The sequence below is a fragment of the Mchenga conophoros genome, linkage group LG3, assembly GCF_057382185.1.
Source record: "Mchenga conophoros isolate Kocher_MC1m ecotype Shallow Benthic linkage group LG3, M_conophoros_male_GT1.1, whole genome shotgun sequence".
In the NCBI taxonomy this organism is placed as follows: domain Eukaryota; kingdom Metazoa; phylum Chordata; class Actinopteri; order Cichliformes; family Cichlidae; genus Mchenga; species Mchenga conophoros.
The window spans coordinates 68,771,362-68,794,318 of record NC_140528.1 but is presented as its reverse complement, the minus strand read 5'-3'; the positions used below and the strand labels follow the sequence as shown (position 1 = coordinate 68,794,318).

Here is a 22,957-nt window from a genome sequence, read left to right as displayed (position 1 = left end):
GTTGAATGGAGCCTTGTGACACCAGTCAAATGTGGGGTTTATAACCTGTTTTATTTGCCCGCATCACAAACCGAGAGGTCACAAGAGATGCGTCTGTAGACTGGGTGAGTGGTGAGCCATCAAATATTCACCTTTTAGGCTGTTGTTTTTGATTAGCTGGAGTTTTTAGTCACTTTGTTTTTTATGTTTTTTTTAATTTTTCCTTCTTCTAATACAGTATCAGTCTGGAAGTGTACAGAGCACCAATATGGGGAAGTTGCAGGTGAAAATTTGTATTTTTCTGTGCTGGGGTGAGTATTTGTAGTTTATTTTTAAAAATCTGATCTGTATGTCAGAAAATATTTTGTGATCCAGTGTACAAGGAGACATCAAGTCCAGAATTTTAGGAATATGATAGTTCTTTATTTTCATCATATGTGATAACTGACCAATAATTAATCTATTTGTCAGTTTATTAACCTGCTGAGATTCTGTGTCCTTATGTGGGAACATTACGTTTAGGCTTTTCTGCACCCTGTACTCAATTCTGCGTGGAAACAGATGTTTTAATTGAGCCATAATGCAGACCACTGCTGTTCAGTGCTGTGCTTTAACTTTATAACGCTTAGTTTTTGTAAAATCAAGTTAAACCTGAGGGTTGTCTTCCGATTTACAAACACACCAACAACAACAACAACAAAAAAAATTAGAAATGAGAAAAATAATTGTTGATGGTCACAAAGCAGGAGATGGATATATAAAAAGTTATGACACCTTTTTCCAAGTGTCAAGGACTGGAATGAGAAACATAATCAAGAAAATCAAAGAGAAAAAAAAGGTACACGGTTGACTATTAGCAAGATGGAGGCTAATAATATTGACCCTGATAATTTTGGGGAAATAACAGTAAAACAATAAAATAATGTTAATATAAAAATTACGATGTTTGGAATACTAGTGTTAAAGATTCTATGCACTGTCTAACCACACCTGGAGATATACTTTAAAAATGTTTTAAATAGTGTGGATAATCTGTCCTCATCTGTACTTTAAAACACTTACTTTTTGTTCAAAGATGATACTGAAGTGTGTGTAATAGGACTGGGAGCATGTTTGTGTGAAAGTGTTCTTATGGTCACCATTTAAAGGTATTTTAATCTGAAAATGTTCATGTTTCTTAGATCTCTGTTATTCCACTCACTACACTACATGATATTATAGTCTCTGTAAGCGTAGCGCAAATACAAGATGACGCCAGCGTTGCGAAAACTCTGGAAAAAAAGCTAGTGATGCTTCCTGATTGGTTGACTGATAACTTGGAAAGCCTGTAAAAAACAAACAAACAAGCAAACCTTTGCCTGCCGTTTCCTTCCTCAGCTCTGACGTCGATGTACAGCGATGCACAGCGAGAGTATTTCATCCAGCGCAAAAATCTCACCTGGGTTGACGCCCGAAACTACTGTCAGGTACAGGCTAAACCTGAAATTTATGCACTAACGGGCTGAAGCATGAAACTGAGCTATACCACGTCAGTTTTATTCACTAAGGCAGATATGTGAGAGGGGATTCAATATGGAATTTTAAAAAAGGTTGGCGGTGTGGAAATGCAAGTTTGTGGATGCGATAACTCGAGAAGCAACTGACATAGGAGTTTGAAATTGATATCCTGGGTGTATCTACTAAGAATCTCAGTTTGAATCTCAGTGACCGTGAACTCAAGGTCAGAGGTCAAGTTTTCTGAAAATCTTGTGAATGTGATAACTAAAGAACAAGGCAACATAGGATTTTAAAACCATAGGTGTATCTACTAAGAGACAGGTGACCACCAGTGTTTTCCAACGTCTTTTCCTGGTGGTCGTTACTGGGTTTGAGATCATCCTCTGGATCAAACAGACCCTTTTTTATATTTTCCAATTACGGCCTGAATGGATTTGGGTTCCCTTTGATGAAAGGATATCAATACCTACAAAGTAGTGGCAAAGGAAATTTTACTTTTTGTACACTTGTATCACAGGAATAATAGGAACATGACTTGCCTAACATTTGGAAACCTTGGTTATGGATTACACTAGCAGCTGTTTGTTAACTTAGAATAGCCTAAATGCTAGCAACAGGTTTCAGTATGCAAAACTGACGTACCAGGTTATATTTGAAGCAAAAAAGTTATTTTAGTTGTGCTTGTGTCAACTATGTGCTTACCTGTGTGTCTAAATGCGGCGGATATATCTTTAGCACAGGTTGTATGTCTGTATCAAACATCATCTTGCAGTTTAGAGCCATGAGCCACATCTGTTGGTATATGTGAGCAATTTTAAACACTGGTCTAAGACTTAAGACAAAATCTACTAGTATATAAATTTGTAGCGCTTTTCCTGTCATTTTTCTCAACTTTATAGATTTAGTTTAATCTAAATTGTTAAAGAAAACCATCTCATAACATGAAATGCTCTCCGGTCTTTGGCCCGTCTGTAAAAGACTGACAGTAGCTTTTTGTGTGTGGCCAGGCCTGCTTCAAAGAGCTGGTGACACTGACTCCAGACAACATTCAGGCCCTTGCCCGGGACATCACCTCTGACCACTGGATTGGTCTTCGCAAGAACTTTAACTTCAAAAACAACTCTATCGACAACTCCACCGGCAACTTAACCAGCACTGTTGCAAGCTACACAGAAAGCTACTTCACCACACACTATATCAACAACAGTGACTCCAGCAGCCCCATTATGAACTGGACTCAGTGGGCCAACGGGGATCCCCTAGCCTTCCAAAACTGGTACCCTGGCTGGCCGCTGCCTAAACCTTCCCCAAAACCTCCCAACAAAACCGTGTGCTGCAGCTGCTCCTGCACATGCCCAGCAAGGCCAACAACACCCATGACTACAAACGCAGAATTCACAACGCCCAACACGACAACAACACAATCAGGACTTAATGTGACAAGTTGGAGTGATGACCCGGCTGAAACAACTGAATTCACACCAGACTTCACTGACCAATCTGTTGTTACCGACGAAAGTACAACACACGCAACAAGAACGGAAAACATGACGACCCGAAGAACAACTCCATATTTCACCACAAGTGCACCCTGGACGACCGCTGAGATGCCATTAGCAGCGCAGTGTGAGAAGTCGCCTGTGCAGGAGCCAGAAGAACCTGAAGATGAAGACGACAGTGATGATGAGAATTACATTGAAGACTCGTGTGTGGCCATGCTCAGCTTTGGGCCGTGGATTGAAAAGAGCTGCCTGGAGCGTCTGCCATTTATTTGTTATGAAGGTAGGTCACAAACTGTATGGGTGCACAGATGCAGATACCTGCTAATTTATCACACAAATAAAATACTACAGTTAAAACTAAGGCCACGCTTAATGCTTCCATTTAGGAATTTAGAGGTTAAGTTACAGCCAGATGCTGTGAGCACTTTAGGTGTATCTAAACTCAGTGCTGCAAGTAGTGGACGTGAGGACAGGTGAGACCTAGGTGGCGATCTCTGGCTATAATGTACATCACCACGGCCAATCATCTCCACTTTCTTCTTTTGGATTAAACCAAACACCATATCAGTGCAAATAACTCATACCAACAATCAAGCACGGTGGTGGTGGGGTGATGATTCAGCTTGTCATGCAGTCACTGCGTCAAGCTCCTCTGAGCTCCTCTGTATATGAAAGTTTGCTACAGTCAAATATGAAACCATTTGTTTGGCAGCTAAAACTTAACTGAATCTGATTGAGAGCATATAAAACACTAATCACCTCACTTTGGTGATGATCTAGCCACTTCATCAGATTTAGGTTTATATGATTGACCTTTTTGCAAAATTACATATAACAATCATAGTTGCCTGTTTAGTGTGGTGGGTCAAGACAGGAGTAGGCCTACTAAGCCAGTCAAACACAGGTTAAGACCATAAATTCATGTATTTCTTATATCTAACCTCCTAAGACCTGAACTCCTTCATGGCATGCATTTTTAATTTCTCTTTGCTATTTGGGCTGACTGGGAGTCCTAGGAGGTTAAAGAATAGGAGTAGTTTTATTCTGTCATATTCAGATATATGATGTTTTTATTCATTATAGGCTCAGAACATTGTATCCTAATGTCCACTTTATATTTCCTGCCAAAAAAAGCCCTTGAATATTCCTTATTTGATTTAACTGTAGGTGACTTTATTACACGTAGCGTAAACAATCATTTAGAGGAGGTAAGCTTTATACACCACACATTTTATTTTAGTATCTCCCTCCTCAACTCTTCGGGGCATTTGTCCTTGCCTTCACGTTGCTGTCTAAGTAATATTCTTCATCATGTTTTCAAACAGATCGCTTCATGGGACAAGTCAGCGTCACCAATATAACTTTTGAGAGCGCCAACCTGACATGGTTGGTTGCACCGGGCGATATCAGCCATTATCGGGTAGAGGTCGAAGGTCAAAAGGATAACAAAACATGGGAGTTTAGCGTCACTGATTTGACCTGTGGCCTCTCCAACCTGACAGCAGGCACCTCCTACTCGGTCCAGGTGTTCCCCGTCAAGTGTAAAAGAGACCTCAACCCAGAGAACGCCACCTTCTACACCAGTGAGTTTCAATGGACGTGAGAAATATAGATTTATTTACTCACCTGTTCGCCTGCTTATAGTTCTGATAATATACCCCGAACAGCATCATGTAAACACCCGGAACAACACTCACGCTTAAGACCACGAATTTGCCGTTATTGCACTACATGGTATATTTTAAGTTTACCCAAAGTTTATGTTTTTCTTTTCTTTATGCTTTCCCCATCTGAGCCTGGTTCAGCCTGACGTTTAAAAAACATAAAAGAGAGAGACACTGATGATATCTGTGTTTTTTTTCAGTACCTAAGGCAGTCACAAACCTGACAGTCAGTTCTGTGGAGAAAAACTCTGTCTTTCTGAGATGGGAAAAACCAGAGGGAAACGTGGATTTCTATCGTCTGACTTACGAGACCACCCCTGTTAAAGTGACAACAGAGACAATAAAGGTTGAGGGTTTGATACCTGGAACCCCCTACAATTTCACTGTCGTCTCGGGAGTCAATGACACATCTAAGTGGAGCTATGAAGCTCACGTCTCAGCGTATACCAGTGAGTTTTTGCTCATTCTTTGTCGCGTATACGTCTGTGCTACGCATGTAATATTCATACTGTATCTGTTTTTCTTCTTTTAGTAGCAGGAAGTGTAATATGTGATTGAAACCAGTGAAAGGTGCCGAAAAGCTTGTTTACGCCTAAACGAGGAAGCGGTTTACAGTTTGTCCTTTCTTGCTAACATAACATGAAATTCAAATCAGCAAAGGCAAATGAGAGCCACTGCTGACGTGAAGAGAGGCGCCTGGTGGATGTGTCTGTTTTGTGCTCATCTGTTTGTTCCTGATTTCAGAGCCTGATAAAGTTTACAACCTGACAGTGTCTGATAACACAAAAGAGTCGATATTGGTCAAATGGGATCGACCTGTGGGAAACTTCACAGATATCCTTGTGGTAGCTAACTACACGAATGGAGCGTATGTATTTGTAGAAATCCAGCCACACTGTATGCACACACATTTTTCTCTAAGCAGAGTTCATGTGAGGACAACGTTTTGCACCCCTTTGATTTATTGATTAACATATAGGAAGTTTGCCAAAAATAAAATAATAATATACACATATGTAGCCTGTTGTGTTGTTTGGTCATTTAGATTCCTTTGCTGTTTGAGTTGCCCAGCTTTTGTTTTTTTGAGAGATCAGCTGCAAAAATGACCTAAATGTTGACTTTAAATGTAAATTTTAATTCCTGTCAATGTTCCATGTATTTCTATTACATGTTTTTGATTGATATACATTGACTTTTTATATTTTCCTCAGTAATTAATCATTGAAATAAATAAACCTTTAAAGTTTTAAAATATAACTCGCTTGGCAAACTGAGAGAATCGTTTTTACGGCGCCTGTCTTTGAGGGCTCAAAGCCCTCCCTCCAAAATTCACGATGAAATAAAAAACCCGTGAAAGAGTTTCAACGGCAATTTCCAAAAATCACGATTTGGTCACTAGACCAACTGGTCACTGTTCGGTGTATGTCTCCTTCTGGACAATGATGCGGTGATAGGTAGCTTCTGATTTTGAGGTTAACTGTCCCATCAGGTCTTCTTATTACAGCTAAATAGATCTTCATGTTCAGCTGGATGAAATGAAGAGTGGAGTTTTGGGTATGAGCTTTAGTAACAGTTTCTCTTTGTGACAGGAGCCTGTTTAATACACCTGCAAAGTCCAATCAGCAGAACGTGACAGTAACAGATCTGCCACCGGCCACACATATATTCATCTATGTGACCGTGCGGGTCAACGAAGACCTGGTGGGAGAAACCAAAATGATCGACAGCTTCACAAGTAACTCTTTCTCATTGTTCAGATTGATTTCATTGTTGATGCACAGAAACAAATAAACGGGAACTGTCTCACGCTACACTGATCGCCTCTAATCTGACTGCTTGTCTGTTTTGTAGCTCCTGGACCGATTTCAAATTTGATTTTGACTACAACTAGTAATTCCCTCACCGCTACCTGGAAGCCTCCTGTTGGTAGCGCTTTAAATTACACAGTCGAGCGCTGTCTCGACCTTTGTGTAAACGAAACAAGTGTAACAACAAACATCGCATTCAAAAATCTGAAGAATGCTGCCAATTACTCTGTGACCGTCTATGCAGTGAGTGGACAATTTACCAGCACGCCAGTGTCCGCCTACAAGTTCACCCGTGAGTCACTTTTGTCATCTTCTGTGGTCAGAGTTGTTTGGTTGCCACCACCAATGTTTACAAGCAGAAATATCTCAATTCTTATTCTAAAAAGCAAATCTGTGAATGATTGTTACGCCACTGAGAAAAAAGATTTCCACGCAGAGCTAAGTTAAAATTTTGATGTCAATGTAAAAAAAAAAAACTTCAGTGGCAGAAACGATCTATTTCATACAAGTCTGATTTAGCACAAAAAACATTACTTCATTACTCTTATGTCAGGCTGACTTGACTGCAAAATAGTAATGAGAAATGGCTTTCTAATTTTCTCCATCTTCTTTGATTTTAGTGCCAAATTCTCCTACTAATCCCAGAGCCACTAGTGTCAGTAAGGACAACATCACCTTTGCCTGGAATGCACCTAAAAACACATCAGCACCCACGTATGGTGTCACACTCAACTCCAGCTTCTGGGGTCAGAGTTGGAATTATACAACCTCTGACACCACGTTTACATTTCTTAACCTGACATCAGGGACCAACTATGCTTTCAGTGTGTACGCAATCGCTGACAGACAGGAAAGTGCCTCAGTATACTGTGCAAATTTCACAGGTAAGATTTTTAGCTTGGAAGAAAAACTGTTAACAACATGATAGGTGACACTTGGCAGGAGTTAGCTCGTCACTTGCACTTTTTTTTTCAAAAGGTGAAATCCAGACTCGAAGTAGAGGACAGATAGAGTTAATATTATCTGATTTGAAATTTGATGATTGCATTTCATACCAGGCCACTTATCAAAACTGGATAAACAGTTCACGGAGACTGGCAGTTTGAAAATCAGCAAATTAAGCCCTCTGGTCAAGTTTTGCAAAATAAAGTAAATAGTAAATAAGTGATTAAAAAAGGAGGTAATAAATGTAAAGGTACTTATTTAGATCTCTTTTTTTTTTACTCAATTTGAACACCAGGCAGTCCCAATTTTTTAACCTAACATGATCGATGATAGATGGATTGGACTCTAGTAAGTTGGAAAAACTACGCTTTGACACCCCAGGAATCAAACCAGAGACCAAGAGATGACCCGCTCTACCTCCTGAGCCACTGCTGCCACATGCACTTTAGTCGTTTCTGGTTTCAGTTAAGATATTTATGTCTTAGATCTAACCCAATAGCGTATCATGAAAACAATTTTAATCACCTTCAGCGACCCAAAATTTCACAAAGAGCAGAGAAATGCTTACAGCCTCTGCTCACCTGCTGGGTGAATGAGGCAAGTTGTGTAAACTACTTTGAGCGCTTAGAAAGTGTAGAAAAGCACTAAATAGCAACCAGTCCGTTTACCGTTTACAGTGAGTGTGAGCTTTTATATGACTGATAGAAAACTCGCTTGGCAGACTGAGAGAAAGAAAAAACAAGATGCTATACGAGCAAAAGGTGACGGCTGCGAAAACATATCGGACCAGCTAGTCCAGGATTTTTATTTTTCTGTCCATAGCTGTATTTATTCCACCATATGCAATTTTTACCCATGAATGGAAGCATGCCTTTTTCTTTCTTGTTTGCACATCTCACAGTCTCTGTTCGTTTCCCAGTGGAAGACCTAGAGGAAATCAGCCTGTCGATGCTGTGCTCCTCGTCCGAGGCTCTCCTGTGTGATGAGGAATCAACAAGGACGGGAGTATTTAATGAGGTGAATCTGTCACCACTTGGACATAAGCAGCATTTTGATTAGCCACGTGTGCTGAGCTGTGGCTTCGGTGAAAGGTCTCAGCTTTGTGTTTTCAATTGTGCGTTGTTTTAATTGTGTTGTTTCTGTTTGTGCGTTTTGCTACAGCTGAAGGAGAAATTCAAAACGCTGTTGGACGGGCACATCAAGTGGGAATACAGGAAACAAGGATAAGCCACTTGGTATTTCCTGCTATTTAGTCATAAAAACTTCAAGGTTGTGCTTCAGTAAAATGTACAGCGACTTTTCTGATCAGAATTGTGATATGTGATTACTATACCTGCAGATATATTCATTTATTGATTAATTTTTATTTTTTCATTTTTAATAGGCTATAGGAATAAAGTAGATGACCGATCATTATTAAAATCAGCATTTTATTTGTTCTTGTTTTCACATCACCTTCTATTTTTTTTCTTCTCGACCTGAACTTTGTACGCCGAGGATGTTTTAAATAAACACACTATAATCTAAATGTGGTCTGGATTCTGTCACTGCATGTCACTGTAACACAGATATTTGTGTAAGGTTGACGTCACACCTTAAAGCATCTTCCACGATACCAAGTCGACTAACATAAATCATATTACACATAATTGCTGATGATTGTCCAGCTGTTAAGATTTTATCAACATCAACAGTAAAAAAAGAAAAAAAAAAAACTCAGTCTGTGTATACTTGTTCTCTTAATTCTACATGCATGCAGACACTTCCCCTTTTTCCAAAAAACAACTCTCGTTGTTCAGTTTTTGAACAATAAATATGTCAACGGTGAGGACCTGATGCCCTCGAACATACTGCAGTTTTATGAGGTCAGGTAATGGCATAAAACCAAACACAAAGCTTAATGTCTGCGGTGCTTCTGCGCCTGCATATGTAACATCTATAACACTTCCAGGGTGTGAGCTGGTCCCTGTTAAAAAACACTTAAGTTACGCTCTCGTATAAGCTGTTATTCTCTGCACAGCTTCCTCTGCAGTGTGTCGGTAATAACTTTAACACTCCAGAGTAAGAAAGCAAACTGCAATATGAGGAAGGGGTGGAGTGATCACATTTTTTTTTTAAAAATAAGCATGTAAATGTGAAAAAAAGAAGCATCAGAGAGAAGAAAACGTGAGCCAAAAAAGCTTTTGAAACTGCTTAAGCAAAACCACAGTCGAGCAGCAGCAATGGAGTCTTCACAAGGACACGGAGACGGTGAAGCTAAGAGGGAAACACTTGCAGGTTAGTTTTTAAAAAAGCAATTAAAGGAAAGGCTTTAAAACAGGACACGTCTGATGAGTTAATATTGAAAATAAAAATGATCTGTTTCTTTGTTTCTGCAAAGGAGATGGGCCTCGGTGTGATCAGAGGCACATTTATGTTGCATCCTTTCATGATTGAAGTTCTTTAAAACTAACAGGACCACTTACTGTGGTCTAGAAAGTGAAATGACCTCCTGTTTGTGATTGAAACAGGATTTCAGTTTTTTCCTTGCTGTATTTTTGCCTCCACGCTCCCAATGCGTTCATCGGCTGAAGGGCCCACAATATTTTGGACAAAGAGCTGGTTTTTTAGTTTTTTCCTCTGGGGATTTTAAATCAAACAACACGTACCTGAAGTGTAGACTTTCACCTTTAATTGAAGGGGTTTAAAAACTGTTTTCATTTTTAAGAAGATCCGACATTTTTATACGCGGTCCCTCATTTAGAGTGGCTCCAAATTCACTGGACAGACTAACATAGTTTTACAATTATGGATTGTTTTTAGTATTTGGGTGAAAAAATCTATTACAGTCACTGACTGCCTGAAGTTTAAAGCCCATCAACACCACGCAACACTGTGTTTCCTCCCTTGAGGTGCCCACCGGGCCTTTACTGCAGCTGCATTTAGTTTTGTCTTTAGTAACAAGGCACTGTAAAGCACGCTCTGTTGATCGTGACAGATAGCTCATTGAAGAATGTCACATTTTTTGCCTTGAGAAGTTCTTGGGTTGCTTTTGCACTACATGCTTTGATCCATTTGCCGTGTGGGGCACCGTCTGATCAGGTTTGGCTGAATCTGAGCGGAGAGTAGAGCCCTGCTGCTTCTATCAGCAGTCACATCATCAATAAACACCAGTGAGACAGTCCTACAGCCATACTACCATACTACTACCTCCACCATGTCTGAGAGATAATATGGTATGCTTTAGATCACAAGCTGTTTAGCTATCTTCTGTGGTTTTTGAGGTCTTTTGGTGTTGTTGTGCTGGTCAGTGTGTTCCTTATCAGATTGCTGATTTGGTTTTTATTATCTCTTAGGCGTATTTTTAATACATGTTTATTTTCAGCCTAATGGCCTTATATACTAACCCCGATTTGGTCTGTAATTCATCCACTGTTGGATCGAAAGCACTTACATAGAAAGAGCATAGATAAAAGTGTCTGTGTGAATGGGTGAATGAGGTGAGTTGTATAAAGCGCTTTGAGTGCTCAGGTAGGCTAAAGAAGAACCAGTTCATTGAGCTTTTATCATTACAGGTGCAGGATCCTGTCAGTTTTGTCATCTAACAGTTGGAGTGGCTATTGTTATAGCAGCATTAACCCTGATCGCAGGACTCCTATTGTCCTTCATTTTATTTGGTGAGTCTAAATATGCGTGCATAGAAATGATACATGCATGAAGTATTTCATCTGTAAACACTTGGGGAGATTCCAGGATCAAACCTTTGCTCATAAGGTCGTGCATACAGCGCCTTGAAATGATCATTAAAGATGCTGGAGAATCACCCTGCTGCTCCGTGTACCTGGACAACAAGCAAACTGAAAGTAGTTCATACATACAGAGTTCATACAAATCCTCCCTTTATTGTGCAGACTCAGCACAAATCATCATCATGTACCCCAGTGGAGAAATAGATCCGGAGAACTGTATAAAATTCATATCAATTCATATCAACACGTTCTGTTTCGAACAAAGTGGTGTGAAAAGCTGTTCGCCCCCTCCCTGATTTCCTCTTTTTTTTTAAATGTTTGCCACACTATAATGCTTCAGATCACCAAATATTAGAAAAAGATAACACAAGTAAACTCAAAATGCAACAAAGTTTCGAAATGAAGGTGTTTATGATTAAGGGAGGGGGAGTGTCCGGGCCTACATGTCCATGCGTGAAAAACTGTTGACGTGTGTTAACTTCGCCTAATATTTAAATGTGTTTGATGATCTGAAACCTTTAAGTGTGACAAACATAGAAAAAAAGAGGAAATCAGTACACGCCGCTGTGTGTACTAACATTTTTTGAGTGTGTTACTATAAAGCACACATCGCTTCCATAAAAAATATCTAAAAGCATTTAATTTAACTTTTTTATTTTTTCAGCAAGTATTCCTTCTTCGTTCTGACAACCACAAGCAAACACATTGCATATAACTAGAAATGAATAGAATAATATAATTATATAATAATAATAATTAATATTGTCATTATTTAAAAAATATATATAAAAACACTTAAGATAATAAAGTAAACCACCTCCTTGGCTGGCAGCTATGGCAGCAGGCTGATGGCTTTAAAATATAAAATTAGCTGATAATGTCCAGACATTTAGCCTAAATAATCAAACATACATAAGTAGACACTTTATAAGGCACAGCAGTGCCCCCCCCCCCTCATTGTAAGAAGCATTTGCAGTTTTTCCTATATCTCAGGTAAAGAGTCTCCAGTACACAAGACGGCAAAATACAAAATTTGAAGACAACGTCAGAAAATAAGACTAAAACACATTATTATTACTGTGATTACTATGGTTATTTTTAGGGGTCCTACGATGGAACTTTGGGGTACTTGAGACCCCCCCCCCAGAGGGTATAACCTGGCAGAACATAATATATAACATACTTAATCTACTATTTTCTGCTGTTTGTGTTTGTCTCTCTAAACCTGTGGTTTCCACCTCCATGTTCATCCCTTCAAATTTCCTCCAAATGTGAAAAAGAAATATTAAAAATGCAGTTATATTAATTTATTATAAGAAAATTGGTTATAGTATGGTTGCATTTGTCTTTCTCAGCATTTAAAGTAGCTTAAAAAAGCAAAAGTAATCCTAATCTGCTTTTTAGCTTTAGTTTCTGGAAGCATCTGGAAGACATGATGCTTTTTTTTTTTTTTTTTTGTTGCTGCCTGTAGTGGACCTTCAGTGCTCAGCTCTTATCTTTATATTTATATTTGTCAGTCATATTGGCAGCAGCACCAGAAGCAAGTCAGACATCAAGGCAGGAACTGCTGGAGCAGCTGCAGCAGTGCCAGAAACAGCAGCGTGACGTGAACCTGATGCTTCACACTGTCACTCAAGGTGATTTACATGATCTCAAACACAGTGAACACAGGTGATCCGCCACAGCACTCGCTGCGTGTTTCTGGTTACATTTGTGATATGCTTCACACACAGAGTAGTGAAAGCTGTGGGGCTCCATTTCTTACAGGGTTTTATCTGACACTTAAATCAGTGTTTCTTCCTCCTATGTGGAGACTCAAGGTGCAGTTTGTGCCCTGAAAAGTGGCTGTGGTGGATGGGACGTTGCTACTTCTTCTCAGTCGGACTTCAGGAAAATCGGCAATGGAATGAGAGCGCCGAGTTCTGCCGGCAGCACAACAGCAGCCTGGTTGTAATCGAAGACTCTGCAGAGATGGTAAACGCATCATGCACAAGTCATGTGAATCACACACACTTACAGTTCTGAAGTCGTACGTATCAGAACCACTTTAAGCTGCTGAGGACGTTCGGCCCACTCTACTTCACAGCGTCGCTTCAGTTCGTTGAGATTTGCAAGCCTTTTTTATACACAGCTTAAAAATCAGGTTGGGCTATGACCGGTTCATTGCAACACCTTGATTCTTTCCTTTTTCAGTGTTCTGTTGTAGATTTGCTGCTGTGCCTGTGTCCTGTTGCATGACTCAATTTAGTTTTATTGTCACACAAGTGGCCTCAAATTTGACTTTTGAATACTTTGGTGGGAGTTCATGGTTGACCCAGTGACTGCAGGGACCCCAGGTCACGTGGCTGCGAAACAAGCCCAAATCATTACCCCTCCTCCACGTGCACTTTGTTCAGATGCAATCCTTTCCAAACAAGCCACGCTTGTTCCATCTTTTTCTAATTGTATGTCATAAATATTTACATTTAACACGCTAACTGAGGCCTTTAGAGTCTCAGTTAGCATAAAAAGAAGTTTAACCCCCCCCCCCCCCCCCAAAAAAACCCCAAAACAAACAAATTGCTAAACTAAAAGTTGGAACTTTGCTAAGGACTCCCACAAGACATTCCCAGATGTATCCCGCAGCTTCTGCCCACCTCGACTTTCAGTCACCCCAGCTTGTGCTATGGACCACTGATGAAATGTGGGCTTTCTTAAGTAACCAATGCATAATGGCCCAACCTGGGTGGATGTCAGCTTTCTGTACCAGCACTTGTTTTATTCATAGTAACAAACATAAATAAAATGGTAAAATTTCTGGCAGAAAATTAATCAGGGTCGTCAAACATACTGCCTGGTGGCCAGAATCAGCCCGCCAAAGACTCAAGCCCATTGGATGGCTTTGGAAAATGTCAAGAAAGGCATAGATATTATACATTTTATACATTTCTTTTACAGTTTTTACAGCATTTTCTACTAATAAAATCCCCAGAAGTCATTCATACTACACTAAAGTTAATTAAGTAACAAGTGAACATTTAAATGACAAAAAGTTGAAAATGTTGTGCTATCTACAACAGAAATTTCTATGTTTTACAGCAAGTCCGCGCAGTTAAAAAAAAAAGAAAGAAAGAAAGAAAAGAAAAAAGCAAATACACTTTTTATTATTACAGGACAGTCTGGGACAGTTTATTTTTTCTTTCAATTTACACATTTATTACTTACAATTTAGTCTTAAACAGTCGTGCTGACACATTTCTTGCATTTAACATAGAAACATTTCTTTATTGTGTAGAAAAACTCAGACATGCTGTTGAAAAAAAGACTTTTTCATAAGAAGTTGACTGAGGGATTAATCTTCTCTACCTTACAGAAAGGGGCGTGTCACTGCTCTGGCTCACTTCAGTGGGCTGTGTGTGGTCGGTGATGATATCCCTGCTCTAAATGTTGCTTCCACCACAGGATTTCATCCAAGGAGTGATGAGGAACTTCTCCCAGGTTCCTTTCCTGTGGGTGGGACTGACAGATGCCAAGCAGGAGGGTCAGTGGCTGTGGGGCGATGGGAGGGCAGTCCAGCACTACATGCAGTAAGTCATATCACAACAACAAAATAAAAATAATAAAATAATACGGTATAATTAAGGAACTCATTTTGGAAGAATTAGAAATAAAAGTGCAAGGAGTAAAATATATAAAAAAAGAATAATATATAAAATAATAAGTCTTCCTATTAAAAACTGGAGTTGCAGAACACTTTTGCCTGCTGCAGCGACTGCAAATGCAAAACAGTAGTTATTTGCACTGAGGGAGTAACAGGCAGCAGGGTTAGAAGCTGCTGGAGGCTTTTTGTCTGACTGCAGAGTCCTCTAGAGGCGGGAGTAGAAAATGTCAGTGGGCTGTGCGCTGTCGGCCCCCCGATGACCGTGGTAATGTAAATGCACTGATGAGAAGGCTGTTCCTGAGGTACACTGTGCACATTTATCTTTGTAAAAAGAAACAAACAAAAAACTGTACAGTACAGTGTCAATAACTCCAGAAATGTCTCTCAGAGTATAATAAATATTAGTAGGATGCTGCTTGTTTTAGCCACTAAAACGTTTTTATTAAATGAAAAGTGATCTCTTTATCTAATGTATAGGCAAATACAAACAGAACACAATCAAAAAATGAAAACAAACAGAAACATTTAAGGTTAAGTTGATCTTTATTACAATATTATAACAAACAATATACACGTATACATGACACACATATCCAAAGGCAAACACACACAAAATGACATCAACTTGACTGTATGTAACGTGACCATATGTGACTGTACATATGTTTATTTATGTAACATATTTACAGTTTATATTTTTTAATGAGGTTTATTGTCATGTACTGCTTTAAACACTGAGTTTTCACTCCCACTGTGTGTTTCAAAGGGTGATGGTGGAGTGGGATTCTGATCACAGGGACTGCGCAGACCTGAGGGGAGGCGCGAGTCTGTTCGCCGCTGACTGTGAAGAGTACGGACCGTGGGCTTGCAAGAAGGAGTACTGACACACAATTACAATTTATTTTACACACAGTTTACTTCCAATGTCAATTTGGCACGATACAAAAGGTAAACAAAAAGCTGTTTACAACTCTAAAATCTATGAATCTTAGGAAAAGAAGCCAAAAGGGATAGGAATGCAAGACGTTAAGTCAGCCATATAAAACATTTATTGCCATCTGAAAGTGCATTATAAAGTGCATTCATGTACGAAGAGGCAAAATGTCGAAAAAATAAGCAACATGTTGTTGCCTTCAGTTTTGGACAGAGTTAGCTTATTCTTTAAATAGTAGGTTTTAAAAATAAATCTATTTACCCATTTCTGCAGTTGCTGTTTGTAGCTGCAACATCGGAATTGTCCTGAAATGTATTTGCTATATTTAGCACGCTATGACTGAAAATATCAATAAAGTCTTCCTGCTGTTTACATCATTAGCATTGTAGCTTATAGCTTTTTTTAAAGCTCAGTTGTTGAGCTAAAGTTTTAAATATTTTAAATTCTTTTTTTTTTCTTTTTTTTAGGTTAATATTTAAGATAAACTTAGCAAAATTAAGTTTTAACTATTTTGTTTTGAAAGTGAGAACACGCACTTTTAATTTCAATAATGACCTACTTTTATACTTTTAATGCATAATCTGGGTTTTTCTTTTCTTTACAACCGTGTGAGGTCTGAGTAGCTATGACAACAGTCAACCCTAACCTTATGTACGCTTAGGAAAAATACAAGAAGCAATTGTTTTGACACATCTCAGTTAGAGTGATTTTTGTCCCCCTGGTTGCCAAGAAAAGACACTTTTTTTTAAAGCCAAAAAAAGGCACAGAGGGTCAGAATTATCACCGATTGTGGACTTAGACCTCACAGGTGGAGTCAAATTAAAGTCCAGTGAGATTTTCTGTCTCTCATTTCCCTGAGATGTTGTTTGGCGGGATGATCGTCATGAGTGTGCGTCCATCCAGTGGGGCGAACAGAGGGTACAGTTTCTCTCTAAAGGTTCCAGTGAAGGTGTAGATGTGGGACTTGGTTTCAGCGTTGTAGAAGGAGATCTGCCCTTCTTCGTAGTCCAAGTAGACCCCCATGCGCCTGGGCACGAGGCTGAGGGGGAGCTCCTTTTCTGGCTTGCTGCAGGCGTAAAATTTGTGCGTGCTGCGCCACAGCACCCAGTAGCCCTTCTTTGGCATCATGGTGAACTTCCCGTGCCGCTCAGAGTCAGCGGTGGTCACGCCCACGCGCCAGTAACCGTTATTGGCTATGTTCACCTCCCAGTAATGGCGGCCGCTGCTGAAGCCCTCCCTGCCGAGCACACAGGGCCATTCGTCGAAGCGCTGGGAGCTTTGAGGCTGCTCTGACACTACAGAGGACTCCTGGACTTTACGCTGGTCATCTGAGAGAAGCAGCCATGGGTGGTTGGTCATGGGGTCAAGAATCACATCAGCTGTTGGGAGAAAGGAAATCAAATTGCTAATTAAACCACATGTTCTTTGGTGTTTGTTGGTTGATTTATGGGATGGAGATAAAGCTGAGGCCGTTGTTACCTGCTGCGCTGCAGATCCACCCCCAAACTGAAAACACAGATGAAGAGTTTTATTATAGTTGCAGAAGAGATGAGTTTGGCTCTTAAAATAGTCCCCTCCACAAATTGTTCTGAGCATCGGAATCATTATTCATAATAAAAGCTAAAGAAAAATCCCAAGGTTTTTTTTTGGTGCAAATTTTAAAATACACACCTGAGTTGGGGATGTATCGAGGAATTCCTGCTTCCCAGGACTTTTGCTTTGCCAGGAGCCACAACTGTGGGACGATTTTCTGATAAGGAAAAACATAAAAATGAAACTCATACCAACTTTATATTCCTTTGCTTTCTATTTCCTTAAGACTGACTAACCTATGCCATGCTTAGTCACTGCATACATAATTCAGTAGGTACTCATAAATTTAGGTCCAGATAAAACTCAATTACAGCCTCAAAGGTCACGGCTCTGCACAAAAAACTGCAAGTAGTAGTGACAGGTGAAATCAGAGTCAATCAGAGCTGTGATAAAACAGCACGCCATCATCTATAAATGTGATGGCGTGCTGCAGTTAATCTGCAGACTGCCCCGTCGTTCACGGGGGACATTGACACGCGTGCTATCAGAGCAGAGCCCGATTAGGGTCGTTAAACTGAATCACTGAGATCTTTCATTGATAGATGCGGGCAATGAAGGTGCAGAGTTCACTTGGATCACACATGACATAAAGCTGTTACACAACCTGGCCACGACTGCCCTTCGTGACATTCGAAATGAACAACTGGTTTATTGCACACTGGTTTATTTGTGTGCTATCAAACCTCTAAGATATTTATCTTTCACTTCAAACTTACATCTTGCCATCATCCTCATCTCATTTTCAAATTTATGCCAGAGTTTCTGCATTAGCATGAATTGTTTTAAGGATGTTTTCAAGGGCTGATTCAGTAGAAATGCTGAGGTTTCTCACCGTGCTTCCTTCCTTGAGCAGCGACCAGGTGATGAACTCCAACAGAGGCATCAGCCTGATCAGCCGGTTCTTCTTCAGAGTCAGCACACGCAGCACCTTACCCAGCTCATCGCTCTGAACGCCACAACGCTGCAAAACAAACAAACGCTTGAGATTTGCCTCCATTTACTTTGAAAAGCGTGACACCAACCAAAACATAAATGACATAAAAGTAAAACACATTTGAAGTTAGTTGTCTGGTTAGTGACCCCCTGCTCACCTCGCTCGCCTCCTGCAGCTCCTTTGCCCACTCCATGATCCTCATGTGTGCCACCTCACTGGCATCCTTGTCTTTAGTTTCGTGTTCGTGACTGTCAGATAGCCAGGGAGTCTCCTTCAGGAGCTTTAAGGACATTGAATTAATCACGACATTGTTAGATTTTAACAGTTTTCGTTTCACCTTGCATATCAAAATAGGATTTTCAATTTAATTCAATTCAGTATTATTTGAAGGGTCAATCTGATCTGGTCTGATCTCACATCAGCGTCTGTAAATACTGACCCTGTCAACATCGCGGAGCTCATCGGCCCACTGCAGGATTAGCTTCCTGCTCTCCTCGAGACTGCGTTCGGCGCGCCCCTGTGAACGCTGGGCGTCCTTCGTGGTGCCTTCTCCTGGATCCAGAGCTTCCTGCTAAAAGACATCACACTGTGTCAGGTGGTATGTCACACCATGAAACTACAGAAAGATACAGGAAGATTATATCGGATTGTATATCTTAGGTAACGCCCATCCTACATATGCTATAAGGTGAAGGGTGTGAGCTATAAAGAGTTAATGAATAGCTGCGCTATCAGCATCCATACAGTGTGATGGAGTTCCTGCATACAATAAATATTTTGTTATTGTGATCTTTATCTGGTCTGTGCACTCTTAAATCTGGCTATACTAAGAGTCTGCCAGTTTCTACCTTGCACACTTGATCCACCTGTTCCTTCCACTGCTGGATAAACTGCACACACTCCTGCAGGCTGCGGAGATCTTTCAGGCCGTTTTGGCGAGTTTGTTGCTGCAGGAGACAGAGGTGGTCACAAATAGGCCAAACAGACACTGACCAACTGAAGAGAAAAAGCTGTTTGAAGCATGTGGTTTACCTGTGACTGTTTATTGAGGCTGTTGGTGGGCCTGCTGGGGACCGAGCTGTGAGGCTGGCTGCTTTCATCATGGGTGGGCAGGTTCCAGCGTACGGCCCCGATGGAACTGCTCTGGGTGGCGCTGCCGTCCTCCCCAGACAGCAGCATGCTCACCTCTGCAGGGGTAAAAAAAAAAAGCTCTTTTAAGTCTCAGTTAATGTCATGCTGCTTTGCCAAACTAAGAAAAGCAGCAGGAAATACAAGCTTTAGATAAAAGCTTTCCAGCAGAGGCTGTGTAAATTATAGTGATAGATTTATGGCTCTGATAAATGGAAACACTTTAGATACTGTATCAGTCCGCACAGTATCGCATCACGCAAAGGTTGATAGTTATCAGATGGGCAAGAAAAGTGTGCGAAGTATCACTATGAAACACAAAGGAAGAAAAAGACGTACTTCTTTTGGGCTTTAGGATACTTTTCATTTCCATCATGGCTTCCTCACTGTGGAGAAAAAACACGCCACATGAAAAAGATAAAATATGAAATTATAGAACTAAACACACACACACACACACACACACACACACACACACACACACACACACACACACAGATATATTTGCAAGTTTTAAAACTATATCCTCCTAGGACCTGACGTCAGGATATTATACTGCCTCTGTTCTATCGAAATTTAAAGCGAATGTTCTCATATGTGGATCAAATTTTTCTCAGAAAGAAAAATCAGGTAAAAAAAAATCTTTGTTTTTACATTCATAAGGTCCCAATCAGCCCAAACAGCAAAGAGAAATTAAAAATGCCATGAAAGAGTTCGGGTCTTAGGAGGTTAAATATGTGATCCTGTATATGCATATACAGGATTACAAGTAATCAAATACAAAAGAATACAATTACTTTAAATTGATAATAATAATAATAATAATAATAATAAATATAGAAAAAAGTTAAAGCTAGATATAAAACACAGCTGTAAAAAGAAAATCAGCATTAAAAAAAGAAAAGAACAAAAACAAGCAAACAAACAAAAAAAGCAACACACCACAAAATTACAACACAAACCTGCCTTATGTGAATTCATAAAATAAAATAATGGTTCATATTTGAAATTAAACCATCTCCCACAGACCTCAGGTATAAAGAGACACACTAAACTAATACACAAACTATGAGCTTATTATGTCGTACCTGTCGCTGGTGCAGCTCTGCTGGTGGCGAAGACTGGACAGCCACTGCTGTTGGTCTAATCCTTTTGTGTCTCTCTCGGTTTGATCTTTGAACTTTATGACAAGGAAATCTGCATGCAGAATCCCCTGACACGAAACGTTTCCTGGCAGCTCCGTAACCGAGGGCGCCGTGAGGGTATAATGGCGTGATTTTTTCTTTTTATGACTGCAGTAAATTTCAGGTTATGACTGGGAGGGAAACAGATACTCTGTGTGGCTGTTGGTAAACTGTATATGCAGCAGGAGTGTTAAGAGTCATTTACAGTATCTGTGCTTTATAAACTTCAGTTGTTGCAAAAAAATCATAAAAGATAAAGATTCTCCAAACAGTAAAAAAAAAAAAAGTGATTTCACTTCTTACTGCATCACTGGACTCAGTCTGACTGTAGTGAAACTGAATCCTAGCAACTCTTATCTTTGCCTTGACACATATTACACAAATGTGATATATGACGCGCCACTTTGTTTACAGTAACTGGTCCCATCTTGTCTATAACACTCATCATGTGGATGAATTTCATGGTCATCACTGTTCTTTTTCTGGGCTGGACTGATCATCCAGCATAGATCTTTAACGACTTTCAAATGCACACATTTCAATCTATTTAGGATTTTCTCTCATCCACACAGGCTCTAATATTTGGTCACATGTTCCTTAGCAAGTTGCACCTCAACCAGATGCTTCTTGTAGTCATCAACAAGCCTCTGACTTTATTCTAGCTGCATATTTAACTGAATTGGTAGAGTTTGTTTAAATTAGTTGGTTTTCTGGCATGAACACTGCTTTTAAGATTAGTTCCCAAAAGTTCAGTAAGTTTGGCATCAGCGCTCTGAGAGACGTCAACATGCAAAAGACACCACATAACCGTCAGCCCCGCTTATTAAAAAGACTTCAGTGACTTAGTATAAAGCCATCTTTCAGGAATGACTATATTACTTTTATTTCATTATTTTTGTTGTTTTTAAGTAAATCTTCATGTGAAGCACTTTGTAACTCTGTGATGAAAGGTGCTAAATAAATACTTATTAGAACTGAAAAGACAAAAAACCACACACTACAGTTCTACATCTACATTTTACATAATGTGGGATTTGTTTTTATGTCTTTATTTCCTTTTGCTTAACAGCAGATTATGAGTCGAAGAAGTTACTGATTATGTCAATAACATCCATTGACTGGACTCATAACGTCCCGAGCGGGTGCAATTTGGAAGGGTATTGCATGGTGTCAAAAAAGGCCGAAAAATAGGAGCTTCCATTGGAAATGACTCAAGGCATGCACATCTGGATGTCTTCAGCATTACATGCAGAAACGTCAGAGAAACACATGCTTCCCTGTATGTATCATCAGCTTATTCTTGGAGTTTTTGCCTAAATCGTTGTGGGTTTCTTCCACCGCCTGGTTATCTGTGACTTCAAGGTCAGAGTGTCATTATGCAAGCTGCCGAACCTTACGCTGTTTCTGTTTGTATACAATAAAACCAATCTAGTGTAAACTATTAGCCGCTGAGTTTTTTCCCCTTTTGAACAAACTTCAGTTTGCCTTTTAAAATCGAGTCAGGCGGAGATTAAACCTGAATAAATCATCCTGCAAGAGAACATTCGTGAATTTTCTAACCTTCAGCAGCAGTGTAACCAAAAATATGATCAAATGTTTCCACAGTTGGTGTAAGAGAACCAAATTCAGCGATTCAGTCCGACTTTAAAAGCATACTTGACTGAAAATGAATCTCTGCATTAAAACAACAACAGCAAAAAAACAGCAACCTTTCATAATCTCCTATAATGAGTTTGAACATCAGCAGTCTGCAGTAAGAAAGACTGGGTACAAATCAGGGGAATTCAAAATACCTGGTCCTTCCCTGAGAGTGGCTGACCAGCACAAATCACTCTGAGAACAAGACGTGTGATAGCCTGGGAGGCCACACAGAGCTCAGAGTAGCTTCTAAGCAGACAAATGAGAAAGCTGTCTGAGTAACATTTAGTAGCTGTAGTTAAATAACTAAACCAAAGGTTTTTGGTTATAGCAGAATAAACATCAGCATCAGAGGCTGATCCCCTCTGAGAGACATCTGGAGGTGGGAGATTCTTTGGGTCTGTTTCAACGCGCCTGCTGATTATTAAAGAAGCAATGACCTTTGTGCTATGCCAGGTAGCCATTAAGAGAAAATGCCAGGGCATGTTAATCTAAGTAGGAAATAGGTCATGGAACCACACAGGGACTGGTCAAAGAGGAATGATGACAGCATTTTTGGAAGTGAGTGAAGGAAACAATTACTGGCATTTTTTAGTCCCACAGCTGGTTTATTGTGAATACTCCAAGTCACGGACATGGAATAATGAAGGCCTGATAATATTGTCCTCTCAGATTATTTAGGGTTTCCTCTTCACCCCCTTTTTAATAGTTGCGTGAAAATAATCTCGACGTCGTGTTTGTGCAAAAATACTAATTTGATTTCCCTGCAGCTGAAGCCGAACA

General features: G+C 39.9%; 4 protein-coding genes across 6 annotated transcripts in view; 3 read left to right on the top strand and 1 right to left on the bottom strand.

The window, feature by feature from the left end:
- The window catches only part of LOC146580272 (Y-box-binding protein 2-A-like), a 114,115-nt gene that overhangs the window by 30,848 nt on the left and 60,310 nt on the right, over positions 1-22,957 (top strand). The window lies entirely within an intron of this gene.
- LOC146580281 (receptor-type tyrosine-protein phosphatase eta) lies at positions 84-9,133 on the top strand. Of its 2 annotated transcripts, none has more exons than XM_085266924.1 (12): positions 84-104; positions 218-290; positions 1,357-1,445; positions 2,484-3,258; positions 4,304-4,561; positions 4,843-5,091; positions 5,387-5,510; positions 6,232-6,377; positions 6,494-6,742; positions 7,071-7,334; positions 8,315-8,412; positions 8,557-9,132. In XM_085266924.1, exons 2-12 carry the CDS (start codon positions 248-250, stop codon positions 8,620-8,622), a joined length of 2,361 nt encoding a protein of 786 aa, XP_085123050.1. In that variant the 5' UTR covers positions 84-104; positions 218-247; the 3' UTR covers positions 8,623-9,132. The 2 variants fall into 2 exon arrangements, with proteins under 2 accessions (XP_085123050.1, XP_085123052.1); XM_085266926.1 differs by having other exon boundaries at positions 87-111; positions 8,557-9,133.
- On the top strand, positions 9,607-16,255 carry LOC146580280 (natural killer cells antigen CD94-like). Its single transcript, XM_085266923.1, has 6 exons — positions 9,607-9,672; positions 10,950-11,051; positions 12,641-12,760; positions 12,937-13,097; positions 14,565-14,689; positions 15,530-16,255. Exons 1-6 carry the CDS (start codon positions 9,618-9,620, stop codon positions 15,645-15,647), a joined length of 681 nt encoding a protein of 226 aa, XP_085123049.1. The 5' UTR covers positions 9,607-9,617; the 3' UTR covers positions 15,648-16,255.
- LOC146580279 (butyrophilin subfamily 3 member A1-like) lies at positions 15,650-20,535 on the bottom strand. Of its 2 annotated transcripts, none has more exons than XM_085266922.1 (10): positions 20,441-20,535; positions 19,692-19,738; positions 19,257-19,411; positions 19,073-19,171; positions 18,664-18,795; positions 18,382-18,504; positions 18,123-18,251; positions 17,369-17,447; positions 17,177-17,203; positions 15,650-17,076 (listed from the first exon to the last, which is right to left on the bottom strand). In XM_085266922.1, the coding sequence occupies exons 2-10, from the start codon at positions 19,726-19,728 to the stop codon at positions 16,544-16,546; spliced, it is 1,314 nt and encodes a 437-aa protein (XP_085123048.1). In that variant the 5' UTR covers positions 19,729-19,738; positions 20,441-20,535; the 3' UTR covers positions 15,650-16,543. The 2 variants fall into 2 exon arrangements, with proteins under 2 accessions (XP_085123048.1, XP_085123047.1); XM_085266921.1 differs by having other exon boundaries at positions 18,664-18,792; positions 20,441-20,512.

Excerpts from the sequence above, each read along its gene's own strand:
- LOC146580281 (XM_085266926.1), top strand. The coding sequence starts at position 248 with ATGGGGAAGTTGCAGGTGAAAATTTGTATTTTTCTGTGCTGGG. Across the intron at positions 5,511-6,231 it reads GCTAACTACACGAATGGAGC|GAGCCTGTTTAATACACCTG; the intron begins GTATGTATTTGT and ends TCTTTGTGACAG. Across the intron at positions 7,335-8,314 it reads ATACTGTGCAAATTTCACAG|TGGAAGACCTAGAGGAAATC; the intron begins GTAAGATTTTTA and ends TTCGTTTCCCAG.
- LOC146580280 (XM_085266923.1), top strand. The coding sequence starts at position 9,618 with ATGGAGTCTTCACAAGGACACGGAGACGGTGAAGCTAAGAGGGAAACA. Across the intron at positions 9,673-10,949 it reads TAAGAGGGAAACACTTGCAG|GTGCAGGATCCTGTCAGTTT; the intron begins GTTAGTTTTTAA and ends TTATCATTACAG. Across the intron at positions 11,052-12,640 it reads ATTGTCCTTCATTTTATTTG|TCATATTGGCAGCAGCACCA; the intron begins GTGAGTCTAAAT and ends TATATTTGTCAG.
- LOC146580279 (XM_085266922.1), bottom strand. The coding sequence starts at position 19,728 with ATGATGGAAATGAAAAGTATCCTAAAGCCCAAAAGAA. Across the intron at positions 18,796-19,072 it reads AGGTGGATCAAGTGTGCAAG|CAGGAAGCTCTGGATCCAGG; the intron begins GTAGAAACTGGC and ends GATGTCTTTTAG. Across the intron at positions 18,505-18,663 it reads AGCTCCGCGATGTTGACAGG|CTCCTGAAGGAGACTCCCTG; the intron begins GTCAGTATTTAC and ends ATGTCCTTAAAG.